We start from the raw sequence: 18,244 nt of genomic DNA, 5'->3' as shown, positions 1-18,244 counted from the left end.
GCAGGACTTCAGGTGTATGCTTCTTGGGCACAGATGGGGTTGGAGATGTTCCCTACAGCACCTACCACCCTCTTATTAAAACAACCACAGACAAGGAGCTGTCCATAAACCCGCTATGACTGCTCGACACCCAACCTTGGAGGGACTACATGTGGGGAGGCTGTGCAGGTCCTGTCCTGCCTGTTCTACATGTGTGTCACCTCACCCTCTGGGTAAATCTGGCTTATCTTCTCCCCTCCCTTATCTGCAGTGGGGATGAGTAGAATGTGGCCAAAGGCAAGAAATAGCAGGCCCTTGTGTAAGTAGTGATATCAGGGGAGAAGATATCACTCTTGTGCTGAGGACAGATTAATCACAGGTACAGCCCTAGACTGGTGGCCTCCATCATGGCCAGCCTCCTCACTTCAACGGTGTCCCAGGTAGATACTGTCATTTTCTACGAGTGCATTTATGTGAAAAAGAAATGGGAAGCAGTAGATAAAGAGCACATCTCAAGGGAAGAATTGGGAAGCCAAGGTATCTTGTCCTGTCTTGGTAGCCCCAGTCCACTAAGATGTTCTACCTAGGCCCAGGCCTGGAAAAAGACACGAAGACACGAGGGATGCATATATTTAATCACCACAGAACTTATTTCCACTAGACTCCCACAAATAGCAGGTCAACAAATAAAACATGAGAGCTTTCTGAATGTTGTGGGGTCTTTCTCTTTTAGAATAACAGAGAGAGACAGTGGTCAGGGCATATACTGAGTCAAACTGGAAACTCAGGGGGCATGAAGACTCTGGTTGATCTGGGAAGAAGGATCTTTTCTCCACTTCAAAGGCACTGCCTTCTCTAGCCTCTGGAGCCATCATTCCAGTGGGGTCCGCTTCCAGGATGACCTGGTATTAATCCAAGTTTCCATGGATTGTTTTTCATGGAAAACAAATGAAGGATGTTCCACCATAATAATCTAAACTAAATGGCCAAGAATAGCTTTTCAAGACCCAAATTTTAGAGTAAGAGGCAGAGAACCCCTAAGAAGGATGAAGTAGAGACTATATGTTTGTCTGGGAAAATATCCTATTGCTCCTTTTAAATGTGCAGAGGGCTTTCATTCCTAGAACACATATTAGCACGTCTAGAGGGAAGCCATGCCATGTTTAAAGCGGCAAGCAGGAAATATTTGCAGCACCTATGCTGTTCCCTTTGTATCATGAAAAGCACAAGCACTAATGTATAAGCTTCCAATAGCTGAAAAGGACTGAGTCTTCCATATGGATACAAATGTATTTTACTGAAGAAAGATAAAGCCCAGTAAACCAAAGGAGTTTAAGGCAAATCAGAAAGAAAAAAGCCAGGATGACTGACTTGTGGTCCTAAAAAGTCATTCTTCCTCCTCCCCCAACAGGGGATGAAGGAGTGAGGATGAGGAGGAGGAACTTCACTGGGGAAAAGGAAAAATGGAAAACAATACTGAAAAGCTCATGAGAGGAGGTGTCAAGATGGCAGCATAGGTGGACTCTGAACTCACTTCCTCCCATGGACACAACAAATTTACAACTACTCTTGAAACAATTACCCCTGAGAGAGAACTGAAAACTGGATAAAAAGAACCTCCACAAGGGACAGTCCTGACTGAGGTGGAAGAGGCAGAAATTCCTTTCCAGAGAGAAAAAAAAGGCATCTTCACAAGCCATGGTGCTTCATGGCCGGCTGGGAGCAATCCTAAGCATTATTCACAATAGCCAAGACTTGGAAGCAACCTAAGCGCCCATTAAGGGACAAATGGATAAAAAAGACATGGTATATATATACACACAACGGAATACTACTCAGCCGTAAGAAATGATGAAATCCTGCCATTTGTGACAACGTGGATGGACACAGGGTATTATGCTAAGCGAAATAGAGACAGAGATTGGACTGGTGGTTACCAGAGAGGAAGGGGAAAGGGAGGGGGGCGAAAGGGGTGATCAGGCACACGTGTGTGGTGATGGATTGTAATTAGTCTTTGGGTGGTGAACATGATGTAATCTACACAGAAATTGAAATATAATGATGTACACCTGAAATTTATATACTGTTATAAACCAATGTTACTGCAATAACAACAACAAAAAATAGCTCATGAGAATAAAAGACCCTGTGGAATTTTCTTTTCTGTTGCTAAAGGTGCTCTGTCCCAAAAGCCAGTCTGAGGCCAGGATGGTACTTACTGACGCAGGCCATCAAGTCATGGAAGATGTCCTTGGGGAAGAGAGGGTGTTCCAGCCCCCGGAAGTAAAGCTTCAGGACGCCGGCTATGGAGTCCATGTCATGGTCATTCTGGTCCCCAGCCAGGGGGTCCTCTCCTGAGGATAAGCAACCCCCCAAAAAGGCAAGAGAGAGTCAGAGAGGCAAAAACACATACGATGAAGCAAAGGTGGTGGGGAAGGGGTGACCTATTCAAGTCCTCAGCGTAGTGCATCAGCTCTCTACCCAGCATGGTGGCCACGAGAGGGGCAGACCAGGCATGAGATAAAGCAAAGACTGCTCAGGGTCAGGTGTCCCGGGGCCAGAGGAGGGGCACAAGAGTCCATTAGCATAAATTTGTTTGTGCCAGACTAGCTCAGGGACATTCCCTATGGGCTGGAGATGGGACATAGCAACCAGCTCTCACAAGAATCATGAAACCAGGCTGGGATTGAGCCCCTGGGGGAGGAAAATGAGGCCAGAGAGGCCAGTCCCTCTGACTAGCTCTCACTCCTCCTGGCCTGCAACAAAGGACACCTACTTACAGGAGAACAATCATGCCGGAGCTCCCCATGGAAAATTTCATATCAGATGTAATTAGATTTAATGATAGGACCAACCTCAAATTGAAACTATATATATCCATTACAGTGACGGAAATTGCCAAAGCTTGCCCATTACCTTAACAGCCCACAAGATAATAAATGGGCTACGATGAACAGGCGCATTAGCCTTGCTACTAACTGCCACCAAGGGTTCTGGATGAAGCCATAAAGCACCCAGATATCATAGTTAACTTCTTGGGTTTCGGCAGATCACCCGCAGGAGAGAGGCAGGATGAATGGGGCTGAGAAGGAGGGAGCCGGGATGTGCCCTGGCACCTCTCTGCACATGTCTACAAGAGAGCAGGTGCCAGGCTGAAGAGGGAGGCAAGCTGGCTTGCTAAGTTCTGGGCACCTCTCAGGGGAGAAAGGGTGGAGCCGATATCCCAGGGGGCTGGCCAATGTTTGCTCTTATCTTCTAGGCTGTTTCCTCACCTCTCTCAAAGTTCCTCACCTCTCTCAAAGGCGTTTTTGATGTCATTCACTTCCACCTGGGATCCTGACACCCGGAAAATTCCCTCATGCTGTAGTCCTGGAAAGACAGGGAAAAGTGATCATGGAGAAGAAAAAGCAAACTCACAACCACAGCTCCAAGCTTAGTTGAATGTCTATGTCCCCCAGCCTGTGTGTATATTAAGCATCCTGTCTCTCTTCTTCAGGCCAGAGGAGAAAGCATGTGCAAGGATGTCAGAAAAGTTATTGGAATGGATATGAGGCATTAGCCTAAAGAAAGCACTGAGTTAGAGACTTAAGGGAAGAGATGTCTACACCTGCTCCATTTCTGATTCCGAGGGAGACTGTGAGGCAGGTTCCTTCCCCGGCCTTTGCCTCTCTGTTCCCATCTGCAAAGTGGGAAAGTGACACTTGGTACCTTTTTATCACCCAGGGTCAGGAATGGTAACCAGGGGCATGGCACGCAAGCCATTCGATACCACTGGAGGAGTTTCACAAGGTCTGAGATCATAATTATTGCTTTAGCTGTTCTAACACTGTTTGGCTATTCTAGGGCACAATACGTTGAAAACTTAGGGAAAAGAGAGGACATGAAAAGACAAGTGATCTGTCAACAGACATTGCTGCCAGACACTGTGCTGGCCACTGGTCCTTGACTGCAGCTTAACTCAAAAGGAAAACACGCATGAATGTTACAGTATGATAATGTGCATGAAAACTTTGTTTTCTTGGTTTTGTTAGAGTAGAAATAATCATAACAAAACAATGCATGTGTGGTGACTGCTGCTAAGAAATGCTTTCATATAAATAAATCAACTGATCCTCACAATAGCCATGTAAGGTAGGGTTACCAGCACGCCCATTTTCTAGATGAAGGGATTGATGAGTGATGGCCAGCCTTAGGTTATACAGGTGATAAGAACCAGAGCCAGGATGCAAACCCAGGCCTTCTGCGTGCAATCGTGTACTCATTCCTCAACACCAGGCTTGTGGGGCCACCTGGAGTGAAAGTACAAGAGAGTGCGGGAACCCATTTGTTGGTCTGAACGTGGATATGGCTTACGGAGTGCACCAAACATCCAACTGCAAAACGGGGAAGGGATCGGGGAAGCATGTCATTAGTGCTGGGCCCGGGGGTTGGACTGAACCAGCATCTTGACTCACATCCAGCCTGCCCAGCCTCCTCAATCTTGGGAATACTGTCAAAGCCCCTCTGGCATAATCTTAGATATGTCAGAGAAATCTCAAACAAATTTCTTTTTAGGAAAACAAACAAGAATAATACTACGTTTTGCCCACTGTTTTAGGGCTACACTCTCAGTGAGGGGGTGACTGGATTCTTTTTTTTTTTTTTTTTTTAATTTTTTGTTTATTGCAGTAACATTGGTTTATAACATTGTAAAAATTTCAGGTGTACATCATTGTACTTCTATTTCTGCATAGATTACATCATGTTCACCACCCAAATACTAATTACAACCCATCACCACACACATGTACCAAATTATCCCTTTCACCCTCCTCTCTCCTCCCTTCCCCTCTGGTAACCACCAATCCAATCTCTGTCCCTATGTGTTTGTTTATTGTTGTTATTATCTACTACTTAATGAAGGAAATCATACGGTATTTGACCTTCTCCCTCTGACTTATTTCACTTTGCATTATACCCTCAATGAGGGTGACTGGATTCTATCAGCTACACTTTTGAAGGTAAACCACACAGGCCAGGACTGAAATCCTGAATCCAACTGAAGTATCCAATATTAAGAAGTAAGCAGGGGGAATTTAATTACCTGGCTTGTAACAGGACTTACATTGTCTGCTCCTCTAAGGGAATCTCCAGAATATTCCTCACAGAATGGTAGGCAATGTTAAAACCCCATGAGTACCAATGTAATAGTAACATATTAGTTACCAATGGGATGTAACAGCCAGATAATGTCATTTTAACACAGATGTAAACAGTAAGGGTTCTGATAGAAACAGTCACATACCTAGTGACCTGTCAAAAACACAGTTATTATATTATAGTATAAGAAAATGTCATGTCAGGGACCAGGCTATGCAGTATGTTCTACTCATTGTTGGTGAAGCCAACAACTTGCTGAGAGAGGATCTTTTCAGTACTTTTTGGGAGATTAGATCATCAAGGAAAAGCTGCCTTGGCCCATGTGCCCAAGACCAGAAGAAATCAGAGGAGGCTTATTGGAAGTCAGGCAGCAGGCCTGAGACACACGGAGGCCCGTTTTGGTCTGGTTTCCATTTCTCCTTGAGAACCTATGCTTTAGAGGGACCACTATGTGTTCTTGCTCAACAGACAGAATCTTTAGACTGTGTAATCCGATGATTCTGAAAGTAGAAAATGGTCAGTTTCCAGAAAGTAAAGGGGAACAGCAGTTAGCTTTCTATTACAATGCAGTGAAGGCCTCACATCACCAACCTGACACATTCATGACCTTTTTTACTTTTTCTTAGTGCACACTAACATAAAAGTATAAAACCACTCAGACTTGGGTAAGTCATTTGGAAATGGCACAAAACCTTCCATTTTGTGCAGGATCCAGCTGTTGCCAAGAGTCGTTCTCCTAGAGAATTCTTGAAATGATTGCTACACCACCACCTCCTGCTCACATTACTTTGCTCTCATTCTCATGAAAATGGTGGGGTTTTTCCATCCTGATTCAGTCTCAGTTGTTCCTCACGTCCCTTCTCCTCCTTTAAGCCTTCCTGGATCACCCTGATCCACACTTACAGACGAGCCCCAGCTTTTATCTCTATAATGGGGACTATAATATCTACCTCCCAGGGGACACAAAGAAAGTAAAGATGTGCAAATTCCAGCAGTCGGTGGGCCACAGACCCTTCTGGGACTGACAAAAGTGATGGCCCTATCTGCATTACATGCATGTAGACAAAAATTTCGACCATAACTTTTAGGGAGTTCAGGAAGGCCTTGAGTGCCTACGTGGGAAAAAAGTTCAATTTAGCTGAACAAATGTTTTTTGAATGGCTCCTATGTATTGTTTTTTTCCTTTAAATCAACAATATGTTTATTTGTTCAATCCTAGAATACATATAAAATGGCTTCAGAATTGCTACCCCACATCCCTGTGATAAACAAATTACCAACTACTGTACAATATTTGTTTACAGTTCTTTTTGTCTTTAGACTTACAGTATATAATCAAAATACTATTTTCCTCAGATTAGTTATTTTCTTCCTGGGCACTTCAGGGTGGTTACGTTATTCATTTGTAATACAGTTAGGTTTATTTGTTACTGTTTGTATTCCACTTTGGGTTTTAGTCATATCCTTGTTTGATTTATTTGTTCATTTATCTTTTGAGTATGAGAAACACGAATGTAGTTCTAAAAGTCAAAATTACACGAAAAGGAATATTCTGAGAATGTCACTTCCCTCCCATTTCCCATTCCCCCATTCTCTTCACCCTTTTCCACCCATCCCCTGTAGATAACCAACCAAATACTGGTTTCTGGATTCACCCGTCCTGCATTTCTTCTTGCAGAAGTGAGCACACACATGTATATTTTTATATCTTTTTCTTTCTTACATGAAAGGTAGCATGCTCCAGATACTCTTTTGCATTTTGCTTTTTTTCACTTGGCAATATATCTTGGAAATCTCTCCATGTCATTTCATGGAGATCCTCCTCATTCTTTTTTGGTAGCTGCATAGTATTCCATTGTGTGGATATACATAGTTTATTCATCCGTTCTTCAATGTATGGGCATTTAGGTTGTTTCTAATACTTTGCAGTTACAAGTGGGGGCTGCAAAAAATAACCTTGTACATATGTATTTTTACACTGTTGGTGGTGTATCTTCAGGATAAATTCCTAGAAGGATTGCTGGATCAGAAGATAAGCACATACATAGTTTTGTTAGATATTGCCTAATTCTCCTCCAAAAGGATCGTACTGGTTGGCATTACCATCAGCAATATGTGAGCATACCTATTTCCCCAGAGCCTCACCACAGAAATGCGCTCAGTTTTTGTCTCCTCATGCACTGTGCCTGTACAGGGGCAGGGACAGGGACATTCAAGCCACAACATCCGGAACCCAATGCACTTCTCAGCTCCTCCACAGCTAACACCCTGGTTCAGGCCACTGTCGTGTCTTCCCTGGGCTACTGCAGTAGCCTCTTGTTTCCTCCTGTAGTCTTAGCTCCATACAGCAGCCTGGGATCCTTTAACAAGATGACTTCCTCTTGAAAATTCTCCAACAGCTTCCCAACCCACTCAGAATAAAATCCAAACTCCTATCTTAGCTGACGAGGCCCTAAAAGTCTGGCTTCTGGCTTCATCTCCCACCACTCTCCTCTTCACTCACTCTGCTCCGGCCACAATGGCCCCCTGTGTGCTAGTTCTTGCATATGCCAAGGTTCTCTGCACTTGATGTTCCCTCTTCCAAAAACACTCCTCCCCAGAGACCTATGTGGCTCACTCCCTCGTGTCCTTTAGGACTCTGCTCAAATGTCACCTTCTTAGGCGACCTAAGGCCTTTTCCCTGAACAACCCACCTAGAACAGTGTCCCCTCTCCATTCTCCATCTGCTCACCTTGCTTAATTTTCTTCATGACACTCACCGACACTTGACATAATATACATTAACTTGTTTATTTATCGACTGATCCACTGATCGTCTGTTTTATCTGCCTTTTAGTAGAATATAAGGTTCGTGAAGATAGGAACTTTTTCTTGGCACACAATGAGCAATCAATATAAATATATTTGTTGAATGAATGAATGAATGGAATGCACGGATGAAAGAACAGGAGTTCAGACTCTCTTCTTCCTATTGTCCTTTAGACACAAATAACGCTTCCTCCCCGAACTCAGTTTGGACTTATCTTTGCCAACTGCTTGACCATTAATCATTACTATCTTGTGAAATTTCATACACTGCTATTCTGAATTACTACAGCTTATCTCTTTTTATTTAACTTTCAGTTGCTTATTTATTTTCTCCCAACTGTATCATAAAACCAGGTAAAGACAGGAACAGTGTATTACCCTGTTTTTGTTTTCCTGTTTGGCAATGCATGGGGCCCAGCACTGATCAGAGGCTTGATAAATTTCTGTTGACTGTTCAATAATGATATACAGTGCTGTTACTTCAAATGAATAGAGATAAGATGAAAAAACTGTAGCTGATGAGAATAAGTCGTAACCATGCTAAAATAATTACTATTTCAAAAATGAACCCAAGCAATGTCCCAGTTTACCAGGGGAGAGGAAGGTGAGGAAGGGAGAGAGAATGGCTGCCTCTGAGTTAAGACCAGCAATCATCTACATACCTCCTCAGCTCCAAGAAGGTCATTCTGTCCCTCTTCCTATAACTAGACAGGACAGCACCTAAAAACAATTTCTGACGCCCAGTTCCTAGAAGTAAATCTTTATGGTGTTAGCTCAGATATGTGCGCTTTCTAAACACTCTTACACTTGGAAGATCGATTCTCTGGCAATTCAACTCTATCCCTAAACTCTGTCCAAGCAGCCTAGGAGCTGGTGAGGAATGGAGTTTATGAGATTCAGCTGCATCCAAGCAGAAGCTAGCATGATCTGACTTAGGCTGGGAAGGAGCCAGCCCCCGCAGTATCTCAAACGTTGGCTACAACATTAGACCAGCCACTAACTGAGCTCTTGGTGATGCTGTATCGGGTGAGACCAAACCGGAACAAAAACTGAATATTATTAGGAATCAACGCAAAATTTCAAAAGGAGTTGTTTTCAGAGCAGTCTGATGCAGAAAGCCAATGTGACATAACGGTCCAGGCTGTGCAGTGGAGATACCGACACGTGCAAAGACGGTGAGTAATGGTGAAACTACCGTCACCGAATCACACCAGCTGGACTTACTCACATAACAGCTGTAATTTAAAACTCACTCTCAAGCTGGAACAGGGAGTGTGGTAAGTGGCTGAGGCATTTTGGGTCAAAACATATGATGTCTTTCTCTCAATGTCTAGGTGTGGCCATTCTGAAGTAGGAAACATTATGTGAACAAATAAGATTTTATTCCTTTTCTGAGAATGTCAGGACGGGAAGTCAATCTCTATTCTTACTCTACAAAGAATTCCTGGAAGTGCTTCCCAGCTTTGCACAAATATGGGCAAGGCTCTAATCCTGCTTACCGTGTCTGCTGATAAACCGGATACAGCTTTCTACCACCAGAGGAATTGCCTGGCTGGAATCCTGAAAAGCCGAATAGAAACACAATATTAGAATCTTTAAACAGAAATAGGCCTGGGTCAGACAAAATGGGCCAAACTGTGTGGGACTATCAGCGGTCAGTCCACAGAGAAGCATCAGGCCTGCCCTCCAAGCTCCAGAGCACACACACAACCATCCACTTGGAATGCCACACAGATGCCAAGTTCAGCACGTCCAGGTACTGATCTCTGTTACATTTGTTAGGTTTCTGTTTTCACCAAGGGAGAAAATACAAGTCTTGACAATTGATTACATGTAGATAATGAGAAAAAAAAAAAGAGGTCTCAAAGCTAAGATTTGGGGCTTCAGGGATTGTGAGGAATGGATGGTCCCCATTAAGAGAAATAGAGAAGTCAGAGGAGGTGCTAAGGCAGTTAAGGTGTGGTGGGGAAGGTGAGGAGATTGATGCTGAGGGTGGGAGGTGCTGTCTCAACTTGCAAGCATCAATGTCCACCCAATCACTTAGGAGTTAGAGCCAAAGACTCAGAATGACAGCATTACAGAACAAATGGACACTTAGGGATGGAGAGAAAGATTCATCTAAGGAAACAGAGGTGACAAGGGAGAGAATATGGAGAGAAGTCAAAGAGGACCAAGCCTTGGGGAAATGTGTAAATTTAGAGGAATGGAGAAAGCAGGGCCGGCAGAGAAGATATGCAAGTAATAGGAAAGAGAAAATGCTGGGCTTGAAGGGAGCAGGGAAAGCTTGGAAGCAGCAGTTGAGGCGTCTCCTTTTGAAGAAAAGTCTGGAAGGGTTTGAACCTAATCTTTGCTACGGTCAAAAATGACCAGAACCCATTAGGGACTCTCAAAAACAAAAGCTATCAGATTTTTCCTCTTGTTTGGCTGATTTGCTATAAACGAACAAACAAATAAACGACTATTTATCTCCAGGTTACATATACAAGATTACTCATCTTCCAAATTACATACTATTTACCCTCTTGACCATCTTAGGAAAACTCTTTACTGACCCACCATTAGACTGGAGCTGCTGGAGAGAAACTGGGGCAGCAGCAGAAGAGCAAGGGCTTTATTTCATTGGGGTTTTTGGTGTAGCCTGGAACTCTTACGCAAATTTAGCACCAAGCAAATATGCTTTGCCTGAAACTGCTTAGGCGCAGCAGGAAGCAAACCAGATGGGTGCCCCTCTCCTCCAATGGTGAGCCCAACCAGGGGCGCATACCACCTGCCAAACTGTGGTCTCTGGCACTGCTGCAGCCAGAGTGGAGGCTGTGAAACCCTCGGACATAGGACATATGCTCCTTCTGTAAGCAGGAGGCCCAGTTTCAGTCCAGGAACTGAAAGGAACAAACTTCAAGTACAATCTTGCTCTTAGTGTTGAAGGGAAAACAGATTTGTTCTCTCTTTAACATATCCACCTATTAATTTTCTTTTTTTTTCTCTTTTTTAAATTTTATTTATTTATTTTTTTTCCCCCAAAGCCCCAGTAGATAGTCATATGTCACAGCTGCACATCCTTCTAGTTGCTGTATGTGGGACGTGGTCTCAGCGTGGCCGGAGAAGTGGTGCGTTGGTGCGCACCTGGGATCCGAACCCGGGCCGCCAGCAGCGGAATGCGCGCACTTAACCGCCAAGCCATGGCGCCGGCCCTCCACCTATTAATTTTCAATGCAATAAGTTATCCCTGGGAGGCACTCCATTCCTCTCTAGTTTTAAAAGAAATTATGGGAGAAAGGGGAAGAAGAAATAGAGAGATAAGAGGAAGGAGAGCTGCAATGAAATTTTTATAATTTAAAAAACGTGTAATTGCATCTGACGGTGTTCTCATTAAAATGAGATCCAAAGTAGGAAGGGGAAAAAAAATAGTAACAGCAAAGCTAGACAAGTGAAGGCTGTCATCCGAGTTCCCCAGCCGGACTGCCCAGCCAGCTGGAGCAGTCAGATCGGCTGAAGACCCTACTAGGGCTGCTGATACCACAGAAACCATGTGCCCCGTACATTCGATTACCTCCCTGTGGCTACAGCCACTGTGAATTACTCAAAATGACTTTTTAAAGCCTGAATCAGCTTTCCTCTGAGTAGACAGACACAAGACATTTCTGAGATCTCTCCACCTCCTCCCCGCTAACTGCCTACTGCACAGCTGGTATGAGCTTAGGGGATACAAAATCATTGCAGTATTTGCCATAAAGTGTAATTAGAAAGTCAAATTTGCTACTGCAAAAAATATTTCAATTAATGTTTTTTAAACAAGCACAACTGCTATTTAGATTATCCATTGACAAGGATCATCCATGCCACTGCTCTCTAAGACCCCTCCTAATATGGGTAATGATAGCTGGCTGCCCAGTGTCAGGTTGCAATACAACACTGAAGATCATGCAGAAAATTGCAAAGTTCAACTTCTCTTGCCTATCATTCCTAGACAACACTGATCTTTGCATTTTTAGCATGTCTTAGAAATGCATCTGGGATGACTACACCACTAGAAAGAAACAAATAAAAATCTGAAAACTTAAAGCAAGAGTGCCTGGTCCAGTAACCGCTGCGAGTTACTGACATGCTGGTAGATACACACAAAGTGTGAGGCCTCTTTCGTGTCTCCTAGAGAAGTGACGCCAAAGGCAGTTCTGGCACAATCTGCCACGGTCAAACCAAATCTCTAGTATGTAAGAGGGTAAATGACTAGAGAGGAGAGGAACAAGTCCGAGAGACCATGGCAACTTGAGCTAAAGAAGCTAAATCAATGAAGTTGACACAATATGAAACTTTCTGTGACCAAACGGTACATTCCAAACACAGGCATGAAGTCAGAAAGGTGTCTGTCTTGCCCACAGAGGAGTTCCACAAATGTTTGTGGGATGTATAATTTCACACCAGACCAGCCTGGCTCTTGCTGGGCCCTTACCTGCTTCCTCACGGTTGAGCTACGCCTGTGGTTGACCCCACCGAATCAGAGAGGACCGATCCAGCAACAGGAAGGAAAAGGAGAAAATGGGATTAAAAACAATCTGATGGTTGTTAATGAAAAAAGTCAAGTTATTCAGCTCAGTCCCAGAAATGCCTAAGAGACTTATTAAGTTACTTTCCAAATAAAGCCCAATAAAGCCCTTTTCACAAAAGCACAGAGGTCTCTGTTTTTAATGTCTGTCACCATTCAAAATTAGAATAGGAGGGAATTGGTTCAATTTGCAGTAAAATATATTTGGGTTGACAATAAGAAGATGTTTCTCTTTGCAAGGAGACACTAGTAAACACCAAAGGAAGCTACAGTTTTCTCACTTGGAAATCCTTAGGGAAAAGAAAGAGAACAATTTTCCTGGAATTTAGAGGTTGAATGTCCAGATTGGAAGGAACTTTGGCGATCTTCTAGGTCAAGGCTTTTCAACCTGTGTTGAGCCTCAGAAGCATTTTCTCCAAGGGAATCTGACTCAGAGGCACAATCCCCCAAGCAAGGAGGGCACTGCTGCCCCGTCTGAGTGAAGGCAGGGACCAGAGCCTGGCTACGGGGTTCCCTCTGTCTCTTCTACCAGGCCACTCCTGAGGAACATTTTTGGAATCCTAGAGCTCCTTGGATTTAGTGCAATGCTCTTTCTTGTCTTATAGATGAGGAAAGTGGAGTTTGGAGAGGGGAAAAGAGAGGCCCAAGGTCACAATGAAATAACACAGCATAAGGGAATTCAACTTAGCTCTCTTCATTCCCATAGAGCCTTCTGCAGATACAGCACTGCAGGTGAACTTATACTAAGACTATCACCAAGAAGATATATTCCACAGAATTCCATTATCCTGGTTCCTCCAGTCAAGAATACTGGTATATTAATGGGATCTTTATTGTAATCCACAATGACAAAATGATGAAAGCCAAATGAAGCTATTTCTAAACAACGAGCCTATAATTGTAAATGGCCTCATGATTATTGTGTGTGTTGGCAGATATAAGTGGTTGATATAATGGGCTAACCCAGGGTCTCTAAGGAGTCCGGCCCATTAAAAAGCTCTTTCTCTAGTTAAATCAGCACATTTTTAGGCATCCGAGGACTGTTGGCTGAATGAATGCCTTGCTCTCCGCCAGCTCACGAGTTTTCTCATAGCAGCTCCATGACCGGGAGGGAAAATATTTGCCTGGGGTGGTGGAGGGAGGGGAAGGCAGGGAAAGATTGGGAGGGTTGCATACTTATGCATCAGGCAAGGATTTCCACCAACGCTGTTTGGCAAGCCAATGCAATGTATTATTTCATTATCCAGCAACAGTCACTAATTAGGGGCTGTCATCTTTTCCACGCATAAAAAAAATCTCAGGTCAAATGCTATCTCCTGATCCTCCTTCTCTGGGTCAGAGACTTCTCAAAGTCCACGTGCTGAAGTCTAGCAGCTAAGGTTAGGTTACCAGGATCCAACAGAGTTGAACATTTCTTTTTTTTTTTTAAATCAAGTCACATGACTTCTGTGCTTCTTTTCTTCTTTTTGAAAAGAAGGCCCTGAGGTAACATCTGTTGCCAACCTTCCTCTTTTTCTTTTTTCTCCCCAAAGCCCCAGGACATGGTTGTATATCCTAGTTGTAGGGCCTTCTAGTTCTTCTATGTGGGACATCGCCTCAGCATGGCTTGCTAAGCGGTGAGTAGTCCGTGCCCAGGATCGGAACCCATGAACCCTAGGCCACCGCAGTGGAACATGTGAACCCAACCGCTAGACCACCAGGACGGCCCCTGAATTTCTTTTCCTTGCAATGTAGTAGCTTTTGCGAGTCTCTGGGACTATTTTAGCAAATGATAACCCCCTTCACTCAGTTCTGTTCAGCCCTTTCCCTAAATCACAGCAAACCCCATTTCCACTTGAGGCTAGATGGGGTCAGCAAGGCAAAGAGAAGGCAGCAACCCCTTCTCTAGGCCACTCCTTCGCAAAGTCATCGAATGCCCTTTCAGCTCAACTCCTTGGCTCTTTCCCAGGCTGGGATGGCTCTACCCCACTAGCCTCTCTTCATCCCTTTCCAGGGCTGTCCCAGGCCACACCTACCTGGCCAGACTGCAATCTGTCCGCTGACCTGTTGGAAAAACAAAGGCAAAAAGCACATGTTGAAGCAGAAGGGGTGAAAGAGGGAGACCTGCTCCTAGGAATTACCACGTCTGCCTGTCTCCCTAGAGAGCCACTAATATCACAGCGTGAATGGCCTTCCAGGCAGAAAAGAAGAGAAGCACCCAGAGCCTCTTTCTGGGCAAGTGCTGTTTTGATGCTAGTTCCCAGTCCAGGGCTGCCAGTGTCCCTGAACGTTAGGTGCACCAGCTCTGCTTCCCAATGGGAAAACAGGGGTGGATGCAGGGGAACCATGGCAAGGCAGATCATATTTTAGAGAACAAATTGTTAGAAGCCTTCTGGAGATGAAATTCAGCATCTCTTCGGTGTATGTTGGGTGTGTATGTGTGGTGGGGAGAGAGGGACAAGCTTGCTTGCTCCTGAGTATATGAACACACACACACACACACACACACACACACACACACACATGGTTGAGGGTGGCAGGGGAAGAAGGTAGGAGTTGTTTGGGGAAAGGAGGGAGAAGATATGGGAGTCCTAGTTTTAGATTCACACTAACTTCTACTAGGTTGGGCTGGGGTGGCAAGGGAAAAATGAGATTTAATGTTGATATTGGTATCAAACCGTGGTTCTCAATCCAATAGTGGGCCCTAATATTAAGTTTAATGGGTCACAGCCAGCTTTAAAAAATGGAATTGAAAATCTTAAAGTAACATGATGTAGTCTATGCAGAAATAAAAATATAATGATGTACACTTGAAATTTATATAATGTTGTATAAACCAACGTTACCTCAATAAAAAGATAAATAAAAAAATAAAATGTATGTAAAAGAAAAAAAGAAGAAAATGTTAGAGTTCATAAGAAGTATTCTTATGTTTTTAAAAAATACATATGCATGTGTGCACAGGCCAGCACGTAATCTGTTGCTTTCTTTGGGTCCAAGGTGAAGCAAGCTTGGTTTGTATTAGGCCTATCGAGTAAACCAGGAGAACGCAAGCAGGTGCCGAGCTGGGCAGGAGAGAGCACTCTTGCACTCTTCATCTCGCTCCTGGAGAGGCAACGCCAAGGGCGGGAAGGGCGGGGCTTTGTCTTGCCTCTAAAGGTTGCTAATTGTAGACTACAGTTGAGCAACACCCTCCCCGACCCCTCAGAGCCTTTCATCACTAAAGGCTCAGCTTTCATCTGCAAAAATATTATTCTGAGCCAATATTTTCAACACCTGTCCCATTTCCACTCTGGAATATTCATACACATCAATTATCCCTCCGTGGCAAGAACAAGGCCTCTTGTGTTATGGTGACAAATACATATAGAAGGCAGGGGACATGATGACTTGCATAGGAAGATCTGCAGCTATTTTTTTCCTTATTGCTAGAACTTGTCATCTTCAGATGAAGGCAATTTGCAGCACTAATGAACAGTCACCAACCTTTGCCTTTCCATAGTAGCACATCCGGTGCATGTATATGTGTGCGCAAACCCTTTCACTCACACACTCTCACACACACACACACACACACACACACGCTCACACCCTGAGGCCCTGCTCCCCACCTCACTTATGGGCTACGCTTTGATTATCTGGGCAAAAAGAAATCACAGGTATAACTTGCTTCAAATAGTTCTGGGCTTTCTTTCCTCTGATTCCCCATGAAGCAATCTGATAACCCAAGAGTAAAGATTTTCTATATGCAAAGTTTGGATCTCAATGCCCAAACCTGTTCAGCCTGAGTCCTTTGGGTGGTGGGGAGGAAAAAAGAACAAAAGCTACCTAACAGGCTTTCTTCACATAAAAGAAAATACCTTAAAAATCACAAGATCAAAGACATTAGAGATAAAAGAATTAATCATCTGGGGGAATCGTCCACCAGAGGAGAAGGACAGGGCAAGAAGGGTGGGTAGGAGGCTCTGGTATGAAAAGTGGGCTCCGATTTCTGGGGCCATCTCTGCAGTCTGTCTGAAGAGTGCTCAGGAATTGATTTTCAACTGTTAGACCTCTGCGTAATTGCAGGTTTGCCTCTCTGTGGTGTTACCACATTCTCCCTGTAGCCTCCCCCTTCCCATGTTTAGGTGAGGAGATTAGCGGGGGAGGCAGGAGGGGTGGGGTATTCAGAGGCATTCCCAACCTGGGAATCCCATCAATCACAGGATGCTGAGAGCTAGGCAGGAGACCTGGGCAAGGTGCCAAGAACCCCAGGAAAGCTTCTCTTTCAACCTTGGCCTTCTGTTTGACAGCTAAGGAGAGAAAGTCCAGAGTGCCAGTCCAGTTCTCTGCCTTGCTACTTTCCAGGGTCTGGTTAAAATCATCTGACGAGACGAGACAGTCCATTCAGCACCATGGCCTCAGCATGGCCAAGGCAGAGAGAGGGCTGCCACTTAGCATCAGGACCCTTCAAAGCAGAAGGAAACCGATAGTCTACCTTGATGGTACAGAGAGCAGCAGTCTGCCCATCACCCCTGCCTTTGAAAATCCTCTCCTCTCCTCAGAGCAGTTGAGCATCTCATCTCACAGCTCCCTACCTTCTGGCTCCAGCATCAGTCCTGCCACAAAGGAGCTGAGAGTTTTAACCAAGTGTCTGGAGAGTAAATAACGCCATCAGCCCCTTTACTCCAGTCGTGGCAGAGCAGGCGGAGGGGGATTGGGTGGAGAGCAGGCTATTTAAACAAATAGATGATGCACATTAGTGCTTCATTAAGCATTGGCCTTTCCCCATTACTCAAGCAGTCATTTGGGGCCTGTGCTTCCACATCAAACAGGGTAGGCAAAGAAACGTATTCATATAACAAGATCGGGCCCATGTGGCTTAGGATGGAGGCTCAGCAACGCAGCTCAGGGCTCGGCCTTCCCCTCAGGCCTTCCCCTCACTGCCAAACCTCCAGCGGAGTGTTTACACTCACTTTCTCCCAGGGTTTTCTGGAGAAGGTCGTGCTTGGCTTGTAGCTTGGTGATGAGGTTCCTGCCCTCCAGGTATTCCTTCATTTTCTGTAAGGGAGGAGGAGGAGAAAGAGCGATCAGACTCCTGAAGAAAACAAATGACAGATGCTCAGCTGTACAGTTCCCTTTTTAAGAGGGCTTTTGGTTTCTGACCGAGATTTTGCCAGGTCCATTTTTTATTTCTTTAAAGCCCGGAGCATGTGGACAGCTGCTGATTTCATGGTGGATTAGCATCCTGCTTTCCTGGGAGCTGCATGTAGGCCAGCCTAAGAAACTGCCTCTTAGAACCTTTCATCCACCTCTTTCAGCTCCACCGAGGAAGAGGAGAAAGAGTGGGTGGACTCACTAAGCCTCGGTTCTTGGTATGAGAACACACACCTGCTACTTGCCACCTCCACGGACATCCAGCCCCGCCCCGGCCCATCCCAGGGTGCATTCCATCACACCAGGAGCAATACCAATGGCAGGCTCAACCCCTGCCTCAGCCGCAAGCCCAGCATGCAGAGCATCTTTGTCTGAGCCGTATCTTCATCAGCCTCCTCCTCCGCTCTGTGTGGAGTCTTTGTGGAAAGATTGGGATTTCTGAGCACTCAGAGGGAGAGGCTGCCATCCCCACCTTGCATACACACATACTAGCAGTTCCAAACGCAAGCTGAGGTTATGGAAATTAGATCCCATGTGCTCTAACAGTCAAAATACAATTGCTGTGCTGCATTTTTGATTTGACGTCTTTCATCCCTTGTCTGCCCAGTGAGACACTTTATTTCCCGGGACAATTCATCAAATTTTCAAAACAACCCTATG

At 44.7% G+C, this 18,244-nt stretch overlaps 1 protein-coding gene across 9 annotated transcripts in view; it reads right to left on the bottom strand.

Moving 5' to 3' along the window:
* Nucleotides 1–18,244, bottom strand: part of SRGAP2 (SLIT-ROBO Rho GTPase activating protein 2) — a 240,953-nt gene that overhangs the window by 27,136 nt on the left and 195,573 nt on the right. For all 9 annotated transcript variants that reach the window (XM_087437238.1, XM_004425102.3, XM_014783470.2 and 6 more), the window contains 6 exons: nucleotides 17,404–17,488; nucleotides 14,485–14,512; nucleotides 12,377–12,401; nucleotides 9,426–9,486; nucleotides 3,271–3,348; nucleotides 2,199–2,333 (listed from right to left, as the gene is read on the bottom strand). In XM_087437238.1, coding sequence (XP_087293364.1) covers nucleotides 2,199–2,333; nucleotides 3,271–3,348; nucleotides 9,426–9,486; nucleotides 12,377–12,401; nucleotides 14,485–14,512; nucleotides 17,404–17,488 — 412 coding nt within the window. The remainder of the gene's footprint in view (nucleotides 1–2,198; nucleotides 2,334–3,270; nucleotides 3,349–9,425; nucleotides 9,487–12,376; nucleotides 12,402–14,484; nucleotides 14,513–17,403; nucleotides 17,489–18,244) is intronic.

Source organism: Ceratotherium simum, chromosome 2, assembly GCF_057802395.1.
Source record: "Ceratotherium simum simum isolate JZ-2026a chromosome 2, ASM5780239v1, whole genome shotgun sequence".
NCBI classification, from domain to species: domain Eukaryota; kingdom Metazoa; phylum Chordata; class Mammalia; order Perissodactyla; family Rhinocerotidae; genus Ceratotherium; species Ceratotherium simum.
Note: the sequence above shows the minus strand (reverse complement) of the source record. Positions and strands in the feature narration are given on the sequence as shown.